General features: G+C 45.6%; 1 protein-coding gene across 3 annotated transcripts in view; it reads right to left on the bottom strand.

The window, feature by feature from the left end:
- ATXN10 (ataxin 10) overlaps positions 1-17,238 on the bottom strand; it is a 159,392-nt gene that overhangs the window by 92,483 nt on the left and 49,671 nt on the right. For all 3 annotated transcript variants that reach the window (XM_059187268.1, XM_059187269.1, XM_059187270.1), the window contains exons 6-7: positions 13,705-13,785; positions 6,912-7,077 (exon numbers count right to left, since the gene is read on the bottom strand). In XM_059187268.1, the coding sequence (XP_059043251.1) occupies positions 6,912-7,077; positions 13,705-13,785 (247 nt within the window). The remainder of the gene's footprint in view (positions 1-6,911; positions 7,078-13,704; positions 13,786-17,238) is intronic.

The following is a 17,238-nucleotide window of genomic DNA, read 5'->3' as shown; positions in this document are numbered from 1 at the left end:
GCTCAGGTCATGATCTCAGGGTCCTGGGATTGAGCCTTGCATCGGGCTCTCTGCTCCGTAGGGAGCCTGCTTCTCTCTCTCTCTCTCTCTCTCTCTCTCTCTCTCTGCCTGCCTCTCTGCCTACTTGCGTTCTCTGTCAAATAAATAAATAAAATCTTTAAAAAAAAGAAATGAACTTGAGCAAAACTACTAGATGATGGGGGAAAATCTGAGTGTTGTTTACTTGATGTTATAATTATACTGCTAATTTTTTAGGTGTGCTTATAGTTGACTTGGGTGTGACTCCTCATCTTCTTTAAAGATACATATAAAATAATGCACTGATGAGACATGCCCAAATTTTGCTTCAATCCAGGGCAGTTACCACAAGATCAGGCTAGGATCACAGACAGAACAAGAGTGGTAATGAACTGACATGGCGGACGGGGTTCAGGATGCTTTTCTCGCTTAGTCTGCTTGAAATCTTCCATGATAAGAAGGTAAGAATAAAATCAGAGAGTTGGAAGGATCACGTAGATGTTTCCTTACAGCTCCTAAATTCTATAAATTAATCTAGTTCCACCTAACACATTCCCAATCTTAATTATTAGAATCCCTTTATTAATAATGTATTCCTAAGGAGCATCTGGAAACCAACAATGAAAAAAGAAGCCAGGAAAATGATTCTCTTGAAACCTAAGGGGAATATTTGAGATGCCCTTCTAGTATTTGTTAAGTATCACACAACTGTAGTCATTAAATTGGGCACTGGGGAAACAGACACAGGCACATCAAAGGAATGAGGCTCTACAGCGGGCAGAAAAGGGGGGAAAAAGATTAGTCTCCTGTCTAGATCATCCGTCTGGGTTAACTTTCCCCTTTGGAGTCTTTAAACAATTTTACAATATTCGAAGTTGTAAAAAAGTGATAACGGTGCAAATGACTCTTGTTCACAGAAACACGGATTCCTTGGGTCTGGCTGGAATGCAATTAATTCCTGCCTTGTGCACAGACCAGCATTCGCACCTGTCAGTCACGTCACTCCGGCATTCTTTCATTGCATATAAACACGCGGCTCTCAGAATTCTCTGATAGCTATTAGTATCTCACTGGTTCTCTTTGTAAAACATCAGAACACAGAAATGGATCCCCAAACATACAAGAATGTAATATATGACAAGGGCGGCATTAAAAAACAGTGGAAAGGATGAGATTACTCACTAAACGGTATTGACATAACAATTAACAGCTACCATTTGGGGAGCGCTAACCAGGTACCGATCAGTGTAGTAAATGCTTACGTCAAAATACTATTCATCACTATTACTGCTATTAACGTACTCATTAGTTCATTAGAATGTACTAATACATTCTCTGTGCAGAGAAGCTGGGCACAGAGGACAAGCAACTCTTCCAAGGTCACATACCAGTAATAGAGGAAATCGGGATTCAAACCCAAGTGGTCCTTGACCAAAGATTATAGAATCTTGAATCATCCAAAGACAGAACCTGGATCTATACTTCCCTCCTTGCTCAAAAAGAAATTCAGTTAAAAATGTGGATCAAGTACTAAAAGGATGAGCACATACAGGGGCATATTTCCACAATCTAAGTGAAGATGGTTTTACAGAATATGTAAAAAACTTCAGAAACCATAAGGATAAAGTTGGTAAGCCTAACAAATTGAAGACCAAAATATAAACTTCTAAAAGGCTGAGGATACCATAAGTAAATTCAAACAAAAAATTAACTATGGGGGGGAAGTTTCCTGTATATATAACAAAAACATTATTAAATGTATTTTAGAAGGTAACCTAACATGAAAAACCAATTAACATGCTGGATACTGAAAACACAGTTACAGAGAAATGGGAATTAAATCAGATTAGGGAGAGGCTGTAAACCCATATACTCCCATGCTCTTTTGTCTGGCATTTACAAGTATTTCTAAACATTTTAAATAAACAGACTCTTTGACTCAGTGATTCAACATCCGGGAATTTACAATTCCAGATTTACCTGCCCCAAACTGCAAAGATTTCCACGCTACAGCATTACTTGTAAAGGTCTGAGGAAAAACCCTGGCAGCAATTAAAGTGTACGGCGACAGAGAACAAACAAGAAAATTCTATCTCCTCTGTCCAGTGGAATTCTGCTCAACTGTGAGGGAGAAGGAGATGAAGGCACCATCATGTGTTAAAGTGGAAAGATGTATGAGACACTTCAGGCTAGGTAAAACAAGAAGTTGAAGAATAAAAAAAAGTATTGTTAAAAAAAATAAAAAGAGGGGCGCCTGGGTGGCTCAGTGGGTTAAGCCTCGGTCTTCGGCTCGGGTCATGATCTCAGGGCCCTGGGATTGAGACCTGAGTTGGGCTCTGCTCAGCGGGGAGCCTGCTTCCTCTCTCTCTCTGCCTGCCTCTCTGCCTCCTTGTGATCTTTGTCTGTCAAACAAATAAATAAAATCTTTAAAAAAAAAAAAAGAAGAAGAAGAAAAAGAAGAAGAAATGAACCAAAAAACAGGTGTGTACTTACAAAAATCTCTGAGATAAAAACGTATATATTGATATGTCCACAGAAAACACACAGGGGTTGGACGGGAATGAGGACTTTTGTTTCACTGACTTCAGTGTGAATTTTTTGTATTTAATAAGCAAATATTATTTGCACAATACAAATATTTAATCTCTTATCGGTCTGTGGGATGAAAGATTACCCTTTCTTATTCCACAAGTATTTATTAAATACTATGTTAACAGATACTACAGATACTACAACGTAAGTTAGGCACTGCATGGAATAAAAGAGTGAACCACCCCCCCCCCCACCTGAGGATAATTCTCGTTAACAGATGAATACGAGAAACTACAGAACGAAAAAGAATTTATTTAACTTCCAGAGGAAAGGCCATGCCCCCTGCGAGTGACAGGACTAAGACTCAAGGTAAAGCTGGACTGAACCCTAAGTCCTACAGGATAAGAAGCGCCTTCGCACCGACGACAACGTTCTCAGACACTGGAAACAAGTACCCAAAAATACCAAAGCCAGAGACACACACGTTCATGTGAGGACCCAAAACTGTTTCTATTAAGGAAGACTGAGGACAAGTCTCGGGATTTTAAAGCCAAATGATTACGCAAATACGCAACAGATGACCCCGAGACATTTTCACTCTAGTTTTTTGGTCACGGCCTCATGGGACCCTTACTAGGTATACTGTCCTAGGGACATCACAACTGGGTAAGCGAGAGGTTTGCCGTTCTGCTGGCTGTGGGGAGAGGGAAGAGGAGGCAGGAGCACGGAGCGCTGATCGGCAGCCGCTGCGGACTCCCGCCGCAGACACACTCCCATCACGGCGGGTCTCAGGCTACCAGGAGTTCAACAGTCAGCTCACGGATTTCTGAATATTAACTGACTCTCGGTCAGCCCGTCCGGGCCGGCTCCAGGAGACCGCTGGGTATATGGTACATTTAAATACCGAGGTGAGAAGTCACCTTAAAGAGACTGTGGCATTTTTTTTTTTTTTAAAGATTTTATTTATTTATTTATTTGACAGAGAGAGAGAGAGATCACAAGTAGGCAGAGAGGCAGGCAGAGAGAGAGAGAGGAGGAAGCAGGCTCCCTGCTGAGCAGAGAGCCCGATGTGAGGCTCGATCCCAGGACCCTGAGATCATGACCTGAGCTGAAGGCAGCGGCTTAACCCACTGAGCCACCCAGGCACCCCGACTGTGGCTTTTTTAAAAACATCTGACTGAAAGGAGAACACATATATACTAACATGTCCAGGTCATGACTATATAGACCAATCAATTTTTAAAATTTTTTCTATTCATTTGAGAGAAGTGAGAGTGAGAGCGTGACCAGGGGGAAGGGTCAGCAGGAGAGAGAGAAGCAGACTCTATACCAAGCAGGGAGCCCGACGCAGGGCTCAATCCCAGGACCCCGGGACCACAACCCGAGCCTAAGGCAGACACTTAACCGACTGAGCCACCCAGGCACCCGATCAATGATTTTTTAAAAAGTGAACTCTCGGGGCGCCTGGGTGGCTCAGTGGGTTAAAGCCTCTGCCTTCGGCTCAGGTCATGATCTCAGGGTCCTGGGATTGAGCCTTATATCGGGCTCTCTGCTCAACAGGGAGCCTGCTTCCCCTTCTCTCTCTGCCTGCCTCTCTGCCTACTTGTGATCTCTCTGTCAAATAAATAAATAAAATCTTAAAAAAAAAAAAAGGGGGGGAACTCTCTGGGCTTTTCAAAAGAAAACTGCCTAAAATTTTCTATTTATTAATATACAGTAATTCTTCCCATTTTAGAGAAAAAAAAAACTGCTTGAAAGAAAATACAAATTTTCCTCCATATACAAAGTTCCATTAGGTAATTTCTTCTTATATTACTGTAGTCATCTATACAGCAAATACCAGGGCCCTGAAAAAGTTTACAGCTATAGTTTAACAAGTAGCAAGTTTTACTTCCTTTTCTGTCTCCTAGAGAATTAATTTTTACAACTTTTTGAAGCACAGCTCACTGCTCCTCCTGCTGGAAACGGAGGCAAATCCACCTCCAGAAAGGAAAGGCTCCTGTGAGCCAAGGCGTGTGCGCTCCTGTCACAGAAACGAGAAGGCAAACACCAGCTCTGTCCGCGAGACCCAACGTGGTCTGCAGGACGAGGTACAGAACACCCAGGGCAAAGTCGCTGGGAAAAAGGTACAGTCACAGAGAAGATCTACCACCAGAGTCGCAAGCATGGGCTGCACGCAGAGGGAGCGAACCGTTCACGGCATCACACACACGGATCTAGAAAACATGAACCGATCCGGAGACAGTGGATGGCCCCACAGAAGGGCAGCCCCTCCCGTCTCCCCACCCCACATGAGTCGCTCTCCACCTGCCACTCCCATCAGCACAGAAATGTTTTTTATCGGTGTTAGCGCGATCCAGTCCACATGCAATAAAACACGGCCATCTCGAGCGCGCCGTGCGGTTTTGTCGAGGTACGCAGCTACGTACACTTTTCTCTTACTCAAGACATACCTCATATCCTTCACATCAAATCCACCCCTTCCCCTCCAGCCTCAGGGGACGTCAGACCTGCTTTGTTCACATCAGTGAGTTTCGCCTGCCACAGAATTTTGGAGATGGAATCGTAAGATACGTTCTCGGGTCTGGCTAATCTCGGGCCGGAAGCTCGTGATTCCTCTCTGCTGTCGCATCACAAACCCCTTCCTTTCTACTGCTGCGCCACTTTCCAGACACAGAACCGTTCTAACTTGAAGACGGAAGGGAAGGGGGATGGGACGGACAAAAATCATGAGAATTTCTCAAGTGTGAAGGATTATCAATGCTTCCATCGCCTTGGTAAAGACTGGACTAATCCAAGGTGGCCTCGAGGAAAATAAAATAGAATAATTACAGGATGGTGTATGATCAGGAACGTCCTATATTGACAGAAGAAACAAACATTCTGGAAGGCAGTTTAGAAATGTATACCTTAAGCTTTAATACTGGATATACCCTGGGCCGCCTGGGTGGCTCAATCAGTTAAGCATCCGACTCTTGATTTCGGCTCAGGTCATGATCTCAGGGTCCGGGGATGCAGCCCTGCATCGGGCTCTGTGCTCAGCGCGGAGTCGGCTTGAGATTCTGTTCCCTCCTCACCAGATGCTCCTCCCCCATCCCAAGTGTGTGTACTCTCTCTGTCTCGCAAATAAATACATCTTTACCAAAAAAATAAAAATAAAAATAAAAAGAAGACAACACAAAGCTGGATGTATCCTTAACACCCAGCACTTGCACTCCTGAGTTAAGGGTGGAAAGGTACAAAGATGGAACTGCCAAGACATACAGGGTAGCACTAACTTCAGGAAACAGAAATAAGAACAACCTGATGGTCCAACTGACAGCTGGACAAATGAACTATGGCAAATTCTTCACTTTTAATGTTACACTGACTTCATTCCGCAAAGACTAAGTGCCTGCTGTATGCACAGTACTATGAAAGGAACAGTCAAAACGCCTACTCTCCTCATAATTACATGCAGGAGAAGAAAAAACAGAAACTTACAAATAGCACAGCCTGATTTCATTTTTAATACATATATATTTGTGTGTGCATGGATGAACATATATATTTGATGTTATCTGCCTGGAAAAACATGTTCGCTGGAATTTGCTTTCAGGTTGGGTGCTGGGTGGTTCAGTGGGTTAAGCCTCTGTCTTCAGCTTGGGTCATGGTCTCAGGGTCCTGGGATCGAGCCCTGCATCGGGCTCTCTGCTCAGCAGGGAGCCTGCTTCCCCCCTCTCTCTGCCTGCCTCTCTGCCCTCTTGTGCTCTCTCTCTCTGTGTCAAATAAATAAATAAAATCTTGAAAAAAAAAAAAAAAAGAAGAATTTGTTTTCAGGTCATTAACTCTGGACAGCAGGAATAAGGGCGCTGTTTCCCTGCCGTATTCTCGTAACTGTTCTAAAACAAGGACACTGTCCTCACCCATCCGGGCCGTGTAACAGACTACCACAGACTGCGCGGCTTAGAAACGACACTCAAGGCGGTGGAGACCCAAGTCCCTGATCATGACGGCTGGGTTCTGATGAAGGCTCTCTTCCAGGCTGCAGACGGCTGACCTCTCAGCGTCCTCACGCAGTGATGGGGCAGAGGATGACGGCAGGGTCTCTATCAGGGCACTAATCCCATTCCTGGGGGCTCCCCCCTTAAGACCTCCTCACCTCCCACAGGCCCAGCCACTAGCTAGGACCACCACCTTGGCCATCAAGTCTGCAATGGATTTGGAGGGGAGGGGACACAAACATTCAATCCACAGCAGTCCACACATTAGTCAAGCGATATTTTTAAAAGCTTTTATAAAAGAATTCTCAGAGAGGGCCTAGCTGGGTCAGAAAATCCCCTGCTCTCTCCCGTCCAAGACTCAGGAATCCGTTCTCTCACCTCACCGTCCGCGTGCTGCTCCGACGTCAGTTTGGACAGCATCTCGCACCGGTCCACAAACGTGCTCGCGATCAGCTCCGCATGGCTCAGGAACACAGGGATGTCATCCTTGGTCAGCGGCTCATCCCCCACTAATTTCGCAATTATGAGGTCCAGCAATGTAACTCTGGACAATGTACAAGAGTTTCAGGTGAGTATGTCATACAACGCTAGAAATACTGAGCGCGCATTCTAAGAGAATATGCTTACTTTTAAATTTCTCACTTTGTTTCTAATGTCTAGCTAAGGGAAATATTTGGTGTGAATAAAATCAATCTTCATCAATTACGTACTTTTTAAAATTGTGGCTTCTTTGATGGGACAGGACGACAGAAACCAGCACCTTTTCAAGACACATTCCTGTGGGCCCTTCACTCAACATTTCAGAAACGCTGTCGGTCAGGTTTTGTAACACACACACACGATGACAACAGCAGCAAGGTTCAGTGAGCTAAGAACGTCGATGCCCGGCTCACTGCTGCGCTAACAAACGTTCGACACACACGGTCTCCGAGAGGCAGCTACCATCCCTGGCCTGCATTCCGCACGGCGAACAGGGCTCACTGAGGCCGACTGACCCGCCCAGATCACACGTGCCAAGCTGCCGTGTCGGGATTCAGGCACAGGCTCCCCCTCTCCCTCCTCGGCCACAGGCCTCAGCTCCTCCCTGTACTGGCCTTCTTGTAAAGGCTGGCTTTGTTTGTTTCGTTATTTTAGCTCATCAAAACGTAAATCTGGAGACTAAACCCATGACATTTTACATCAACACTTAAATGATCCCATAAGTATTTTTATTCAACAAACTCTTTCCTTTTCTGAGGAAAAAAAAAAAAATGTACCCTACACAGGGCAGTCTATCCAGCATACACCAAGCAGGATGTTTCCCAAAATCACACTGTGACTTGGGACTAAAGGCATAACTCTCATTTACTTCCAAACCAGAAAAGACGCAGATACTCCGTAAATGGGGAAAATACGCTTAGAGCAGGCTCGGAGCGTTTCTTACCGAACAAACAAACAGAACTTGTTTACTGCTGTAAGCTTCGAAGTGGAATAAAACTGTACCAAACTCTTCCCGTATTTTTGCTAAATGACAGGAAAGATAGCAGTCTGGAAAAATCACACACAGACCGTACCGGTTTTCAAGACTCCTAATGGCCTCCGATTTCTTACAGCAAAGACTAATTCAAAAGAAAACAAATAATGCCCTCGACTGAGCACAGAAGAACAACAAGTAGTTCAGTATTAGGATATTTTCATTTTCCCTTATTCACACAGGAACTTTACAAATGAATGGGGTCCTCTCGGGCCATAAAACCAGGCTTCCCACTTCTCCCAGGCAGGTAGCTTTCCGGAAATGCCAGGGAGGAGGCCGGCTAAGGAACCCAAGTGTCTGCTCTAAAAACACTCCTTTTAACCTGGGACACGGGGGCAATGCTTGTAGGTATGTGACGTCATGAGCTCTGGTTTCCGGGAATCGAGCACCTTGTGTGTGGGCTGATACTCAGAACAGAAAAGAAGGAGCAAGTGACCGTGATGGAGCTGCAGGAGGTCGGAGACAGAGGGGCAGGCCCAGCGTGGTACCCGAGCGCGTCCAGCAGGACGGGGAACACCGCGGAGTCCCAGGGGACATTCTGAGAGAGCCGTGGAAGCTGGAGCTGACAGGTCAGCACAGACGCGGCCTTCCTTACAAGCTCACCACGGGCCGTCCGCCCCCAGACCTCCCTCTCCTCTGCACTCTACTGCGTCACTGTAACACAGGGCACAGGACAGCTAAGCAGAAGAGCTGAAAGTGATTTTAAGGTCAAAATAAAAAATAAATGTTCAAAATATAAAAACACAAATCAAGCTTAAATATCACCTGAGAATAAATGAGACTTCATTAAATGATCTACTTCTACTGTGTTCTCTGTCAACAAAAACTTTTAGTGGCTCTAATTATTAGGGAGTGGGTCCAAAACTTCAGGGGCATCCCAACTCGAGTCCCCATCAAACTCTCCAACTCCCTCTACTCTGAGCCACCATCAAAAACCAACCTTGCCACCAAATACAGGAATCACGTGTGGGGCACTCACACCTCAAGGAGGAAACTGTTTTCAAAATCACTTATAGTGGTGCATTATATCTGCCACCTCCTTTCCAAGCCAGAAACCACAGGGAACCGTAGGTGTCCAGAAATGTCCTGCAGAATCCAGGAAAACGGGACACAATGGGGAATGTCTTCGTTCTTCCAGCTGTGGCGGAACCACATTAAACCCTTCCCTGAAAAGGTGACAGAATACAAATGCTATGCACTCGCTGATTTATTTATTCCCTCCAAAGTGAAGGATGAAAAAGCAAGAGATCTAGTTAAAAAGGTCAGGGACTAGCTGTCCACAGCCACACATCGGTGTGAAAGTCCTGTGTCCTAAAACCCCAAATCCTGGTAGCCTCAGGCTACCAGACGCACCCCTCAATTCAGGCTGGAGCTTCTAGGATTTTCTCCCTCAACAGCTGGCTGTCATTCGCAATCTTTCTGATCCACGTCTGGTTAAACACTTCCACAGTCTGTCCTCAAAATGAGGCTCTGTTTCATTAAAAAAAAAAAAAAAAAAAAAAAAAAAAAAAGGCAACATATATACACATGAAGAGTTCTAGGGGAAAATTCTATAGCAAAATTTCTATTTGAAAGTTATGCTTAAACTAATGGAGGCTACAATTCTAACAGCCACACCTGCGCTGTCCTGCGGCGGGTGCGGGTCGGTGAGAGGACTAGAATGCACGACAAAGAAGGACGCGAGGCGCGTGAGGGGGGAGTCTGATGAGCCGGGCGTGAACAGTATCCCCTAATCCCAGAAATACAAGGTAATTCAAGTTTCAGGACGGATGGCTCCAACAAACCATGGATTTACCTCTGGGCTCCTCCACATGTGCCCATTTGTTGAATGCTGTGCCCACAAAGGCCAAACCTTTCATTAACCTGAATTAACCAAGATACAGGTACAAAAGTATGGCTGAAATCTCTCTGTCCTTTAATAAGTTACAGAGATAAGAAATTCTTGGGCCGTGGGGAAGAAGATCACTGATTTTGGCACCCAGCAGACTGCGTTCCAACGCTCCCCCAGCTACCTCTGTAACCTGGGACAAACGCCCGACCCTACAAGACTGCAGAGCCCGGTGTGGCAGAGGGCAGGAAGGCACTGATTCCCTAGGGTCACAGAGGCAGAACTAGCAACTCATCTCCCGAGGGATAACCGTGCCCCAAGCGCTAAGCGCTTCCTTGCAGATCTCAATCAGTCACAGCAATTTCACGGGCGGCTACTGTTCTTATCCTCATTCTGCAGACAGATCCGACTTCCCCAAGAGCAGGCAACTGACCCCAAGCCACGAGCCGCGGAACTACCTCTGCAGTTCACTACTCTGCTATACAGACTACAAGCCTGCGAACCACCCAAGCATTTCCGGATATCAGCGAGTTTCATCTAATAATACTGGCATTTATTGCGAAGGACCAGAAAATCGTACACAGGCAGACTGGTTTCCGCTGAGTCAACCACATAAACGGGTTTTGACTCCCTATCCTCAACTTGTCACCGAGTGGTGGAGTTGATGAATGGTGACATTCCAAGCACTTTCCCTCCGGAGCCACCCACACTGTCACCGTGATGCCCCAGGGAGACCCATTAGGCACTTAGTGAACTCACTACCTGTTCTACTCACTGATCAACAGACATGTTTCAATCTGGCAGCCCCCAGCCCAAGTGGACGTTCTGACTGAGCAGGTGGGCGCTGCAGCCTGGGCATTCCTCAGGGGATTCTGATGTGTGTTCCCAAAAGTACCACTGTGTCTCCCCAGGGGTCTCTAGGGAAGTTCCTCATCTGAACCACAGAACACAGAGAACGTGCTCAGTTCTCACAAACAAGGCACGCAGCACCATTCTGGATGCACAGGAAAGAAATTCATTACATACCCCTGCTGAGAAAAACGCTAATTTTTTCAGTGCTATTAATCTGTGAATGCACAACTGTGAACAAAGAATTGCCCATTACTGCCTCAAAAGGAGTCAACAGGGAACCCATGAGCTCTACTTGACCGCAGACTGAGTGCTCCTGCCAGGCCCCCTTTTACCTCCTTGTGCCTCCCCGCCCCCAACGCACACACCCCAGCACACACGCCATCAGCACGGAATGTGTCAGGCCCTCCGGCCAACTGCTCGAGTCAGTCACCACAAACAGCTCACACAAGCCCGGACAAGGGCCTAAAAGCATGAGTGCACAGCTGACCCCTAGACACCACAGGGGTTGGGGCCCCGACTCCCCCACACACAGTCAAAATTCCAGGTTATCACTTCTGACTCCCGCAAAACTCAACTACTAACAGCTGGCTGTTGACCAGAAGCCTCACTGATAACACAAGTCAATTAATGTGTATTTTGTATGTTGTTATGTATTACATTGTGTTCTTACAATAAAGTAAGTTAGAAGAAAATGTTATCAAGAAAATCAAAAGGATGAAGAGTGCCTGGGTGGCTCAGCAGGTTAAACACCCGACTCTGGGTTTCAGCTCAGGTCATGATCTCAGGCATGTGAGATCGAGCCCTGTGCTGGGCTCTGTGCTCAGTGTGGAGTCAACCTGAGGATTCTCTTGCCCTCTCCTTCTGCTTTTCCCCCTGCTCACATCCACTCTTTCTAAAATAAAACTAAATAAATAAACTATTGAAAAACAGAAAACCAGAAGGAAGAGAAAATACACTGACAGGACTGTACTTATTTTAAAAACCTGCCTTGGGGCACCTGGGTGGCTCAGTGGGTTAAAGCCTCTGCCTTTGGCTCAGGTCATGATCCCAGGGTCCTGGGATTGAGCCCTGGATCGGGCTCCCTGCTCAGCGGGGAGCCTACTTCCTCCTCTCTCTCTGCCTGCCTCTCTGCCTACTTGTGATCTCTGTCTGTCAAATAAATAAAGAAAATCTTTTAAAAAAATAAAACAAACCCTGCATATACGTGGACCCGCACGTATTCACACCCATGTTGCTCAAAACTCAGCTATACCTGCACCAGAAGGAGACGCAGTGGCCAGGACGCTCCAGGCAGAGGAAAGGCCATCTGCAAAAGCACAACATCAGAGGGAAGGCCTCGAGAACGACAGAAGTTCTGTGTCGCCGTAATGTGGTAACGGGGAGCAGGGTCGGGGAGGGAGTGGGGAAGGGACCAGAGACGAAGCTGCTCGGTGGAGGGCCTCACGCCACTCAGGAGCCACCAGAGGGGGCCTGCAGGGCTCCGAAGGTCCCATCTCGGCCAGACGGTGGGACGCTAACTGGAATGCACCTGTTCGCGAGTGAGAACATGCATTTGCTTCCTCTCGGTTTCACCTAAACAACTTTTTCCGGCAGCCTGATGTGCCAAGGACCGTCTGGGGAACACGGCCACCCTGGAAGAAGAAGGTGGAGCCCGTGCCCTCGCAGGGCAGGCAGCCCAACGCCAGGGTCACACAGCAGCACGCGGGTGCACACGTGATACGATGCAGGACAAAGGGCGCGAGGAACGAAAGCACGTCCCACGAGGAAAAGCCATGAGGGGCCGTGACACGCGGGCAGACGCGGCTGAAGGGGCGCAGCGGCTACGACGTCTTTATAAGAAAAACAGAAAATGTTCAATCTGGCATCTCCATTTGGCTACATAATGGAGCAGTTTAAAAACTGATCCCTCGACAGGATTATGGGAAATATAAAACTGAGGATTCAAGTACCACTGACCCCTGTACCACTCTCCCGGCGTCCAGGCATCCCTTGCGGCAAAGCAACTTTCCAACTGATAGCACTGCTCTTCACGTCACTTATTTTAGGTCAAAAAAGCTACAAATGATTCTTTTTCTGCAACAGAAATATGCAGCTTATGGGGGGGGGCACTGGATTTAGAAACACGGCCTTTAAACTGACTTAAAAGCACGCACTTCCCTTTTCATTTAAGCTATTAAAGAAGAAATCTCCCTTAAAGAGACTACAAAGGAGTGTAAAAGCTGAAGTGTTGGAAGCCACGTAGATCGTAAGAATTGCAAAACCACAGCATTTATAAAAATTCTGACCACAATCAAAAGATTAACATTTTTTTCAAGTGTTTGATCATCAGGTCTGTGACTTCGAACTAAGTTTTATTTTTCCTAAGGCAACCTTTCCATAAGGCTAGGGAACCTATGAGCTACGGCAGTTACCCGGGGCACCGGGGATCACGTCAGTCCATCCTCTCATCTTCCAGGCCGAGAGACTGAATCCGGACCTGAAGAGCCTGGCTCTGGTCACAGAAGGAACGACCATCACAAGGAGGCAGGGAACCACGGTCTCCGTGCTCCCAGGGCAGTGCTCTTGCCACTACAACACTGGAAGATCACGCATGGGTACCCAGGCTCTGTCCAAAAGGACCACGGGAAAACTACACGTGCGTGGGGTACGTCCCAAATCATCACACAGTGGCGTGAACACGGGAGCGCATTTCCAATCAAATGCAATGAAAGGACATGCACAACATTCTGTTCCGGATGTTTCTGAGTTTGCCTTTTCTGAATGATGGCGCCAACCTGGACCGTGCAGCCCCACGTAAATTACTGCCTGTTGTGGCTAAGCTGTAATGTCAACCAACCAATTTAAAACCATTACTGACACAGAAACATGTATTTAGAGACTTGGTGCCAACTACGAAACCACATCGTTTCTCAGTCACGTGCACAGGATACTGTGTATGGAATGCTAAGTACTTAAAACCACACTGGTTTGGGGGTTACCTTTCTTGACTGCTCATTTTGGCATACATCGCTTTCACCAATTCCGGGCTTTTCAGAAAATGGTCTGTAATAATCAAGAACCTAAGAAGAGAAGGAGGAGAAAGTGTGGTTACTAGAAACATAGAACAATGGACATGGCCTTCCCGACTTGATGGGCATTTTACACATAAAAGTTCTTTTTTTGAACTTTTCATGGCTGTAATCTTAAAATGTTTTAAGAGGGTCACGAACCATTTTTCCATTAGCGGCTAGAAGAAAATAAAAACCCTCCAAATAGGTTTCTCCAATTTTACTTTGGAAAAATTTATTGAACTGATTCAAATTCATTCAATTCTAGGTTCTATCTAAGTTTCATTTCAACTGGAAAATGAAATTTAGCTACAAGTTCAGGTATAAACAGTAACCATAATCAATTGCTTAACTCAGAAGGTGAAGTGCTAAAATTAACTGGGGAAACGGACATGTCACACATATTATTTAAACACATGCCAACGGGGCACCTGGGTGGCTCAGTTGGTTAAGCCTCTGCCTACAGCTCAGGTCGTGATCCCAGAATCCTGGGATCGAGTCCCACATCGGGCTCCCTGCTCAGCGGGTAGTCTGCTTCTCCCTCAGACCTTGCCCCTCTCATGCTCTCTCTCTCTCTCAAATAAATAAGTAAAAATAAAATCTTTAAACACATGCCAACAACCCAGTAATGCACACTGGCTTGGTCACCTCGTCTGTAAGAGTTCTCGAGTTACCAAGAAAACATCCTCACTGTCAAGCAACGTACTCATCTAAACTCAGAGATCAACTTATGGAAACCCTGAGGCAGAGATTATAAGCATATTTCTTTAAAGTACCACTGTGACAACTAAAAAGACTGAATAGTATTATTAATTAATTCTGAATCATATTGGCCAGAGGGCATATTTGCAGGCTTAAGAACTAAAGAATATACTGTTTATAACCAAGGCTACAGCAGTAAGAGTGACTGTAAAGCATTAACTCTATTTAGGAACACAGTTTACTTAACAACTTAAAAAAATTAATTGAAATTATGTGTTTTAGCATGATAACCAAATGAACCGCACCAACTACCACAACACAGTGTCGCTCATAGAAAAGCAAAATCCAAACGTGTTCTATTTCTTCCACAGTCCTCAAAATAACTGATCGGCACTTAGATATACGGTTTTTCTAGTAATGATGAATATATTCAAAATTCTCCATTTTTTTACCAGTTCAGGTAGGTCATCAGACTGCAGTAATAAAAATTCACACATTTTAAGCCAGGTACACAAAAGCGAACCTAAAACTCATTCATGATTCACCTTTTTGGAGCTCAAAAGATTTTCCCGGAAGACCATTTCTTCAAAAATGCAATGTTCTGGGGTACCTGGGGGGGCTCAGTCCGTTGAGCACTGTACTCTTGATTTCGGCTCAGGCCACGACCTCAGGGTCCTGGGATCGAGCCCCGTGTCAGGCCCTGCACTGGGTGTGGAGCCTACTTAAGATTCTCCCTCTCTGCCTGCCTCCGTGCTCCCCTGCTCCCTCCCTCTCAAAAAAACAAATACATAAATAATAATAAAAAATAAAAAGTATTTTAAAAAACACCACAAATGTTCCAGAACTGTGCTAGGAGCTAGATCACAATCCATATTCCAAAATGCTAACAGCGGAGAAAAGCCCACGCGTAAATAGGGAATTAGACGAAAATGTCTTAGGGGCAACAACACACATGCTTTGTGAAACAGAGAAATAACGAAGCTGACCTAGCCAGAGGGTCAGGGCAAGACATTCAAGAGGCTGGAGGAGGTGTTCCAAGAGTCCCTCACCGCAGGGGGACACGGAAGAACAGGATGGCAGTGGGCTCAGGGAACTAGAGCCAGGGAAAGACAAAGAGGGTCTAAAGAGGGGCACGGGACCGAGAGCCTCCACCTCGGAGTGCGACGGGCCCCCAGCTGCGGGCCCTCCCATCCTTCGGCCCCGGTGCTAGGACAACACCCTCCTGCACCATGTCAGCCAGTGTCCTCTCTCTTTCTTTTTGATCAATTTGTGTTGTTCTTCCTAAAGAACCAGACTAGCCTTAGTTCATCTTTTCTATTGACTTCTGTTCCGTGTCCCTATTTTCGGCCCTGATCTCCTATCAGTTGCTTCTTTCCGCTTACTCCGGCTTTTCTGTGCTCTTGACTTCTTCACAAAGAACCTTCACGGAGGTCACTGCTTTCAGACCCTTCCTCTTTCCCGGGAGAAACATTCAAAGCTACACATTTCCCTCCAAGCCCTGCTTTAGCTTTATCCCCCAAATCTCTGTATTTTCATTATCCTTCAGTTTGAAAGACTAATTTGCCCTATGATTTCTTCTTTGACAAACTGATTCTTTAGATGAGCTAATTTCCAAAAGCCTGGAATTTTTCTTAGTACCATCTGATTATGGTTTTCTAATGTAAGGTCACCGAAGTCAGAGACTATATGTTTGTATCTATATGTTTGTAATCCTTTCTGCATATTTACTGAGCCTTTTTACAGCCCATATTACGGTCGATCTTGGCGAACATTACACAGGCAGCTGACATCAGGTGGATTTGGCAAGTGCTGAGGTAATGCTCTACAGCGCTGCTCCGTGAAGGCGGCTCTGAGATCACGCACGCCTACACTGAAGTTGGTCTGCTCCAGTCGATGGCTGAAAAGTGTTAAAATCTCCAACTACGACTTCCAATTCTAGGCATAACGGACAACAATTTACCCTCCTACCTCAAACAACTATAAAAGCAGCCAAAATATATGAAATCATAGTTTTTCAGACAACGAACAACAGCCCCAAGTCTGACTACGGAAAATAAAAGTTACTTCAGCAAACTTCCTTTTAAACCAACAAAACACTCTCGTACGTGTGTGAGAACGTGACTTGAGCAGGATGTTTATAAAATCCTTAAGGCCCAACAGCAGACGGAGACACACTCGGAAGGAGGTGGAACCTAATTTAAAAAGGCTTCCAGGTGCGCGGGGCTGTGAGGGAGAAGGTGATGGGGACGGGCAGGGGAGAGATGGGTCACAGCCACTCTGCGGCTCAACCGCTGTGACCATCAGCAGCGTCTAGAGCAGAAAGGGAAGGGGACCCACACTTTGGCCCTTCTACAGAGAAAAAACACGAGCAGATCAAACACCTAAACCTCAAAGCTGAAATGATACAATAGTGGACGAAAACTTCAGTAGAACTAAGACCTTCATAGCCACTACCAAAAATCTACAGGACACAGAAACGACTGACAATTTCATCTACGAAAACATCAAAGATTTTTAGACAGAAAAAAATCCACACACAAAGTCAAAAGATAAAGAAGTGAAAAAAATCTGCATTTTATTTCACACAAAGGACTACTGGCCCTAACTTAGAATATCTTCCTTCATACAGGTAAGGACACAACTGACATCCAAATGGAAAAATAGGTAAAGAAAACGAGAACGCACATAAGAGAAAAACGGGCTCTTCAACATATAAATAAAAACGATGCTCCAACTCTTAAGGGAAATATAAATAAAACTCTG

Source organism: Mustela lutreola, chromosome 8 (assembly GCF_030435805.1).
Source record: "Mustela lutreola isolate mMusLut2 chromosome 8, mMusLut2.pri, whole genome shotgun sequence".
Taxonomy (NCBI): Eukaryota; Metazoa; Chordata; class Mammalia; order Carnivora; family Mustelidae; genus Mustela; species Mustela lutreola.
Note: the sequence above shows the minus strand (reverse complement) of the source record. Positions and strands in the feature narration are given on the sequence as shown.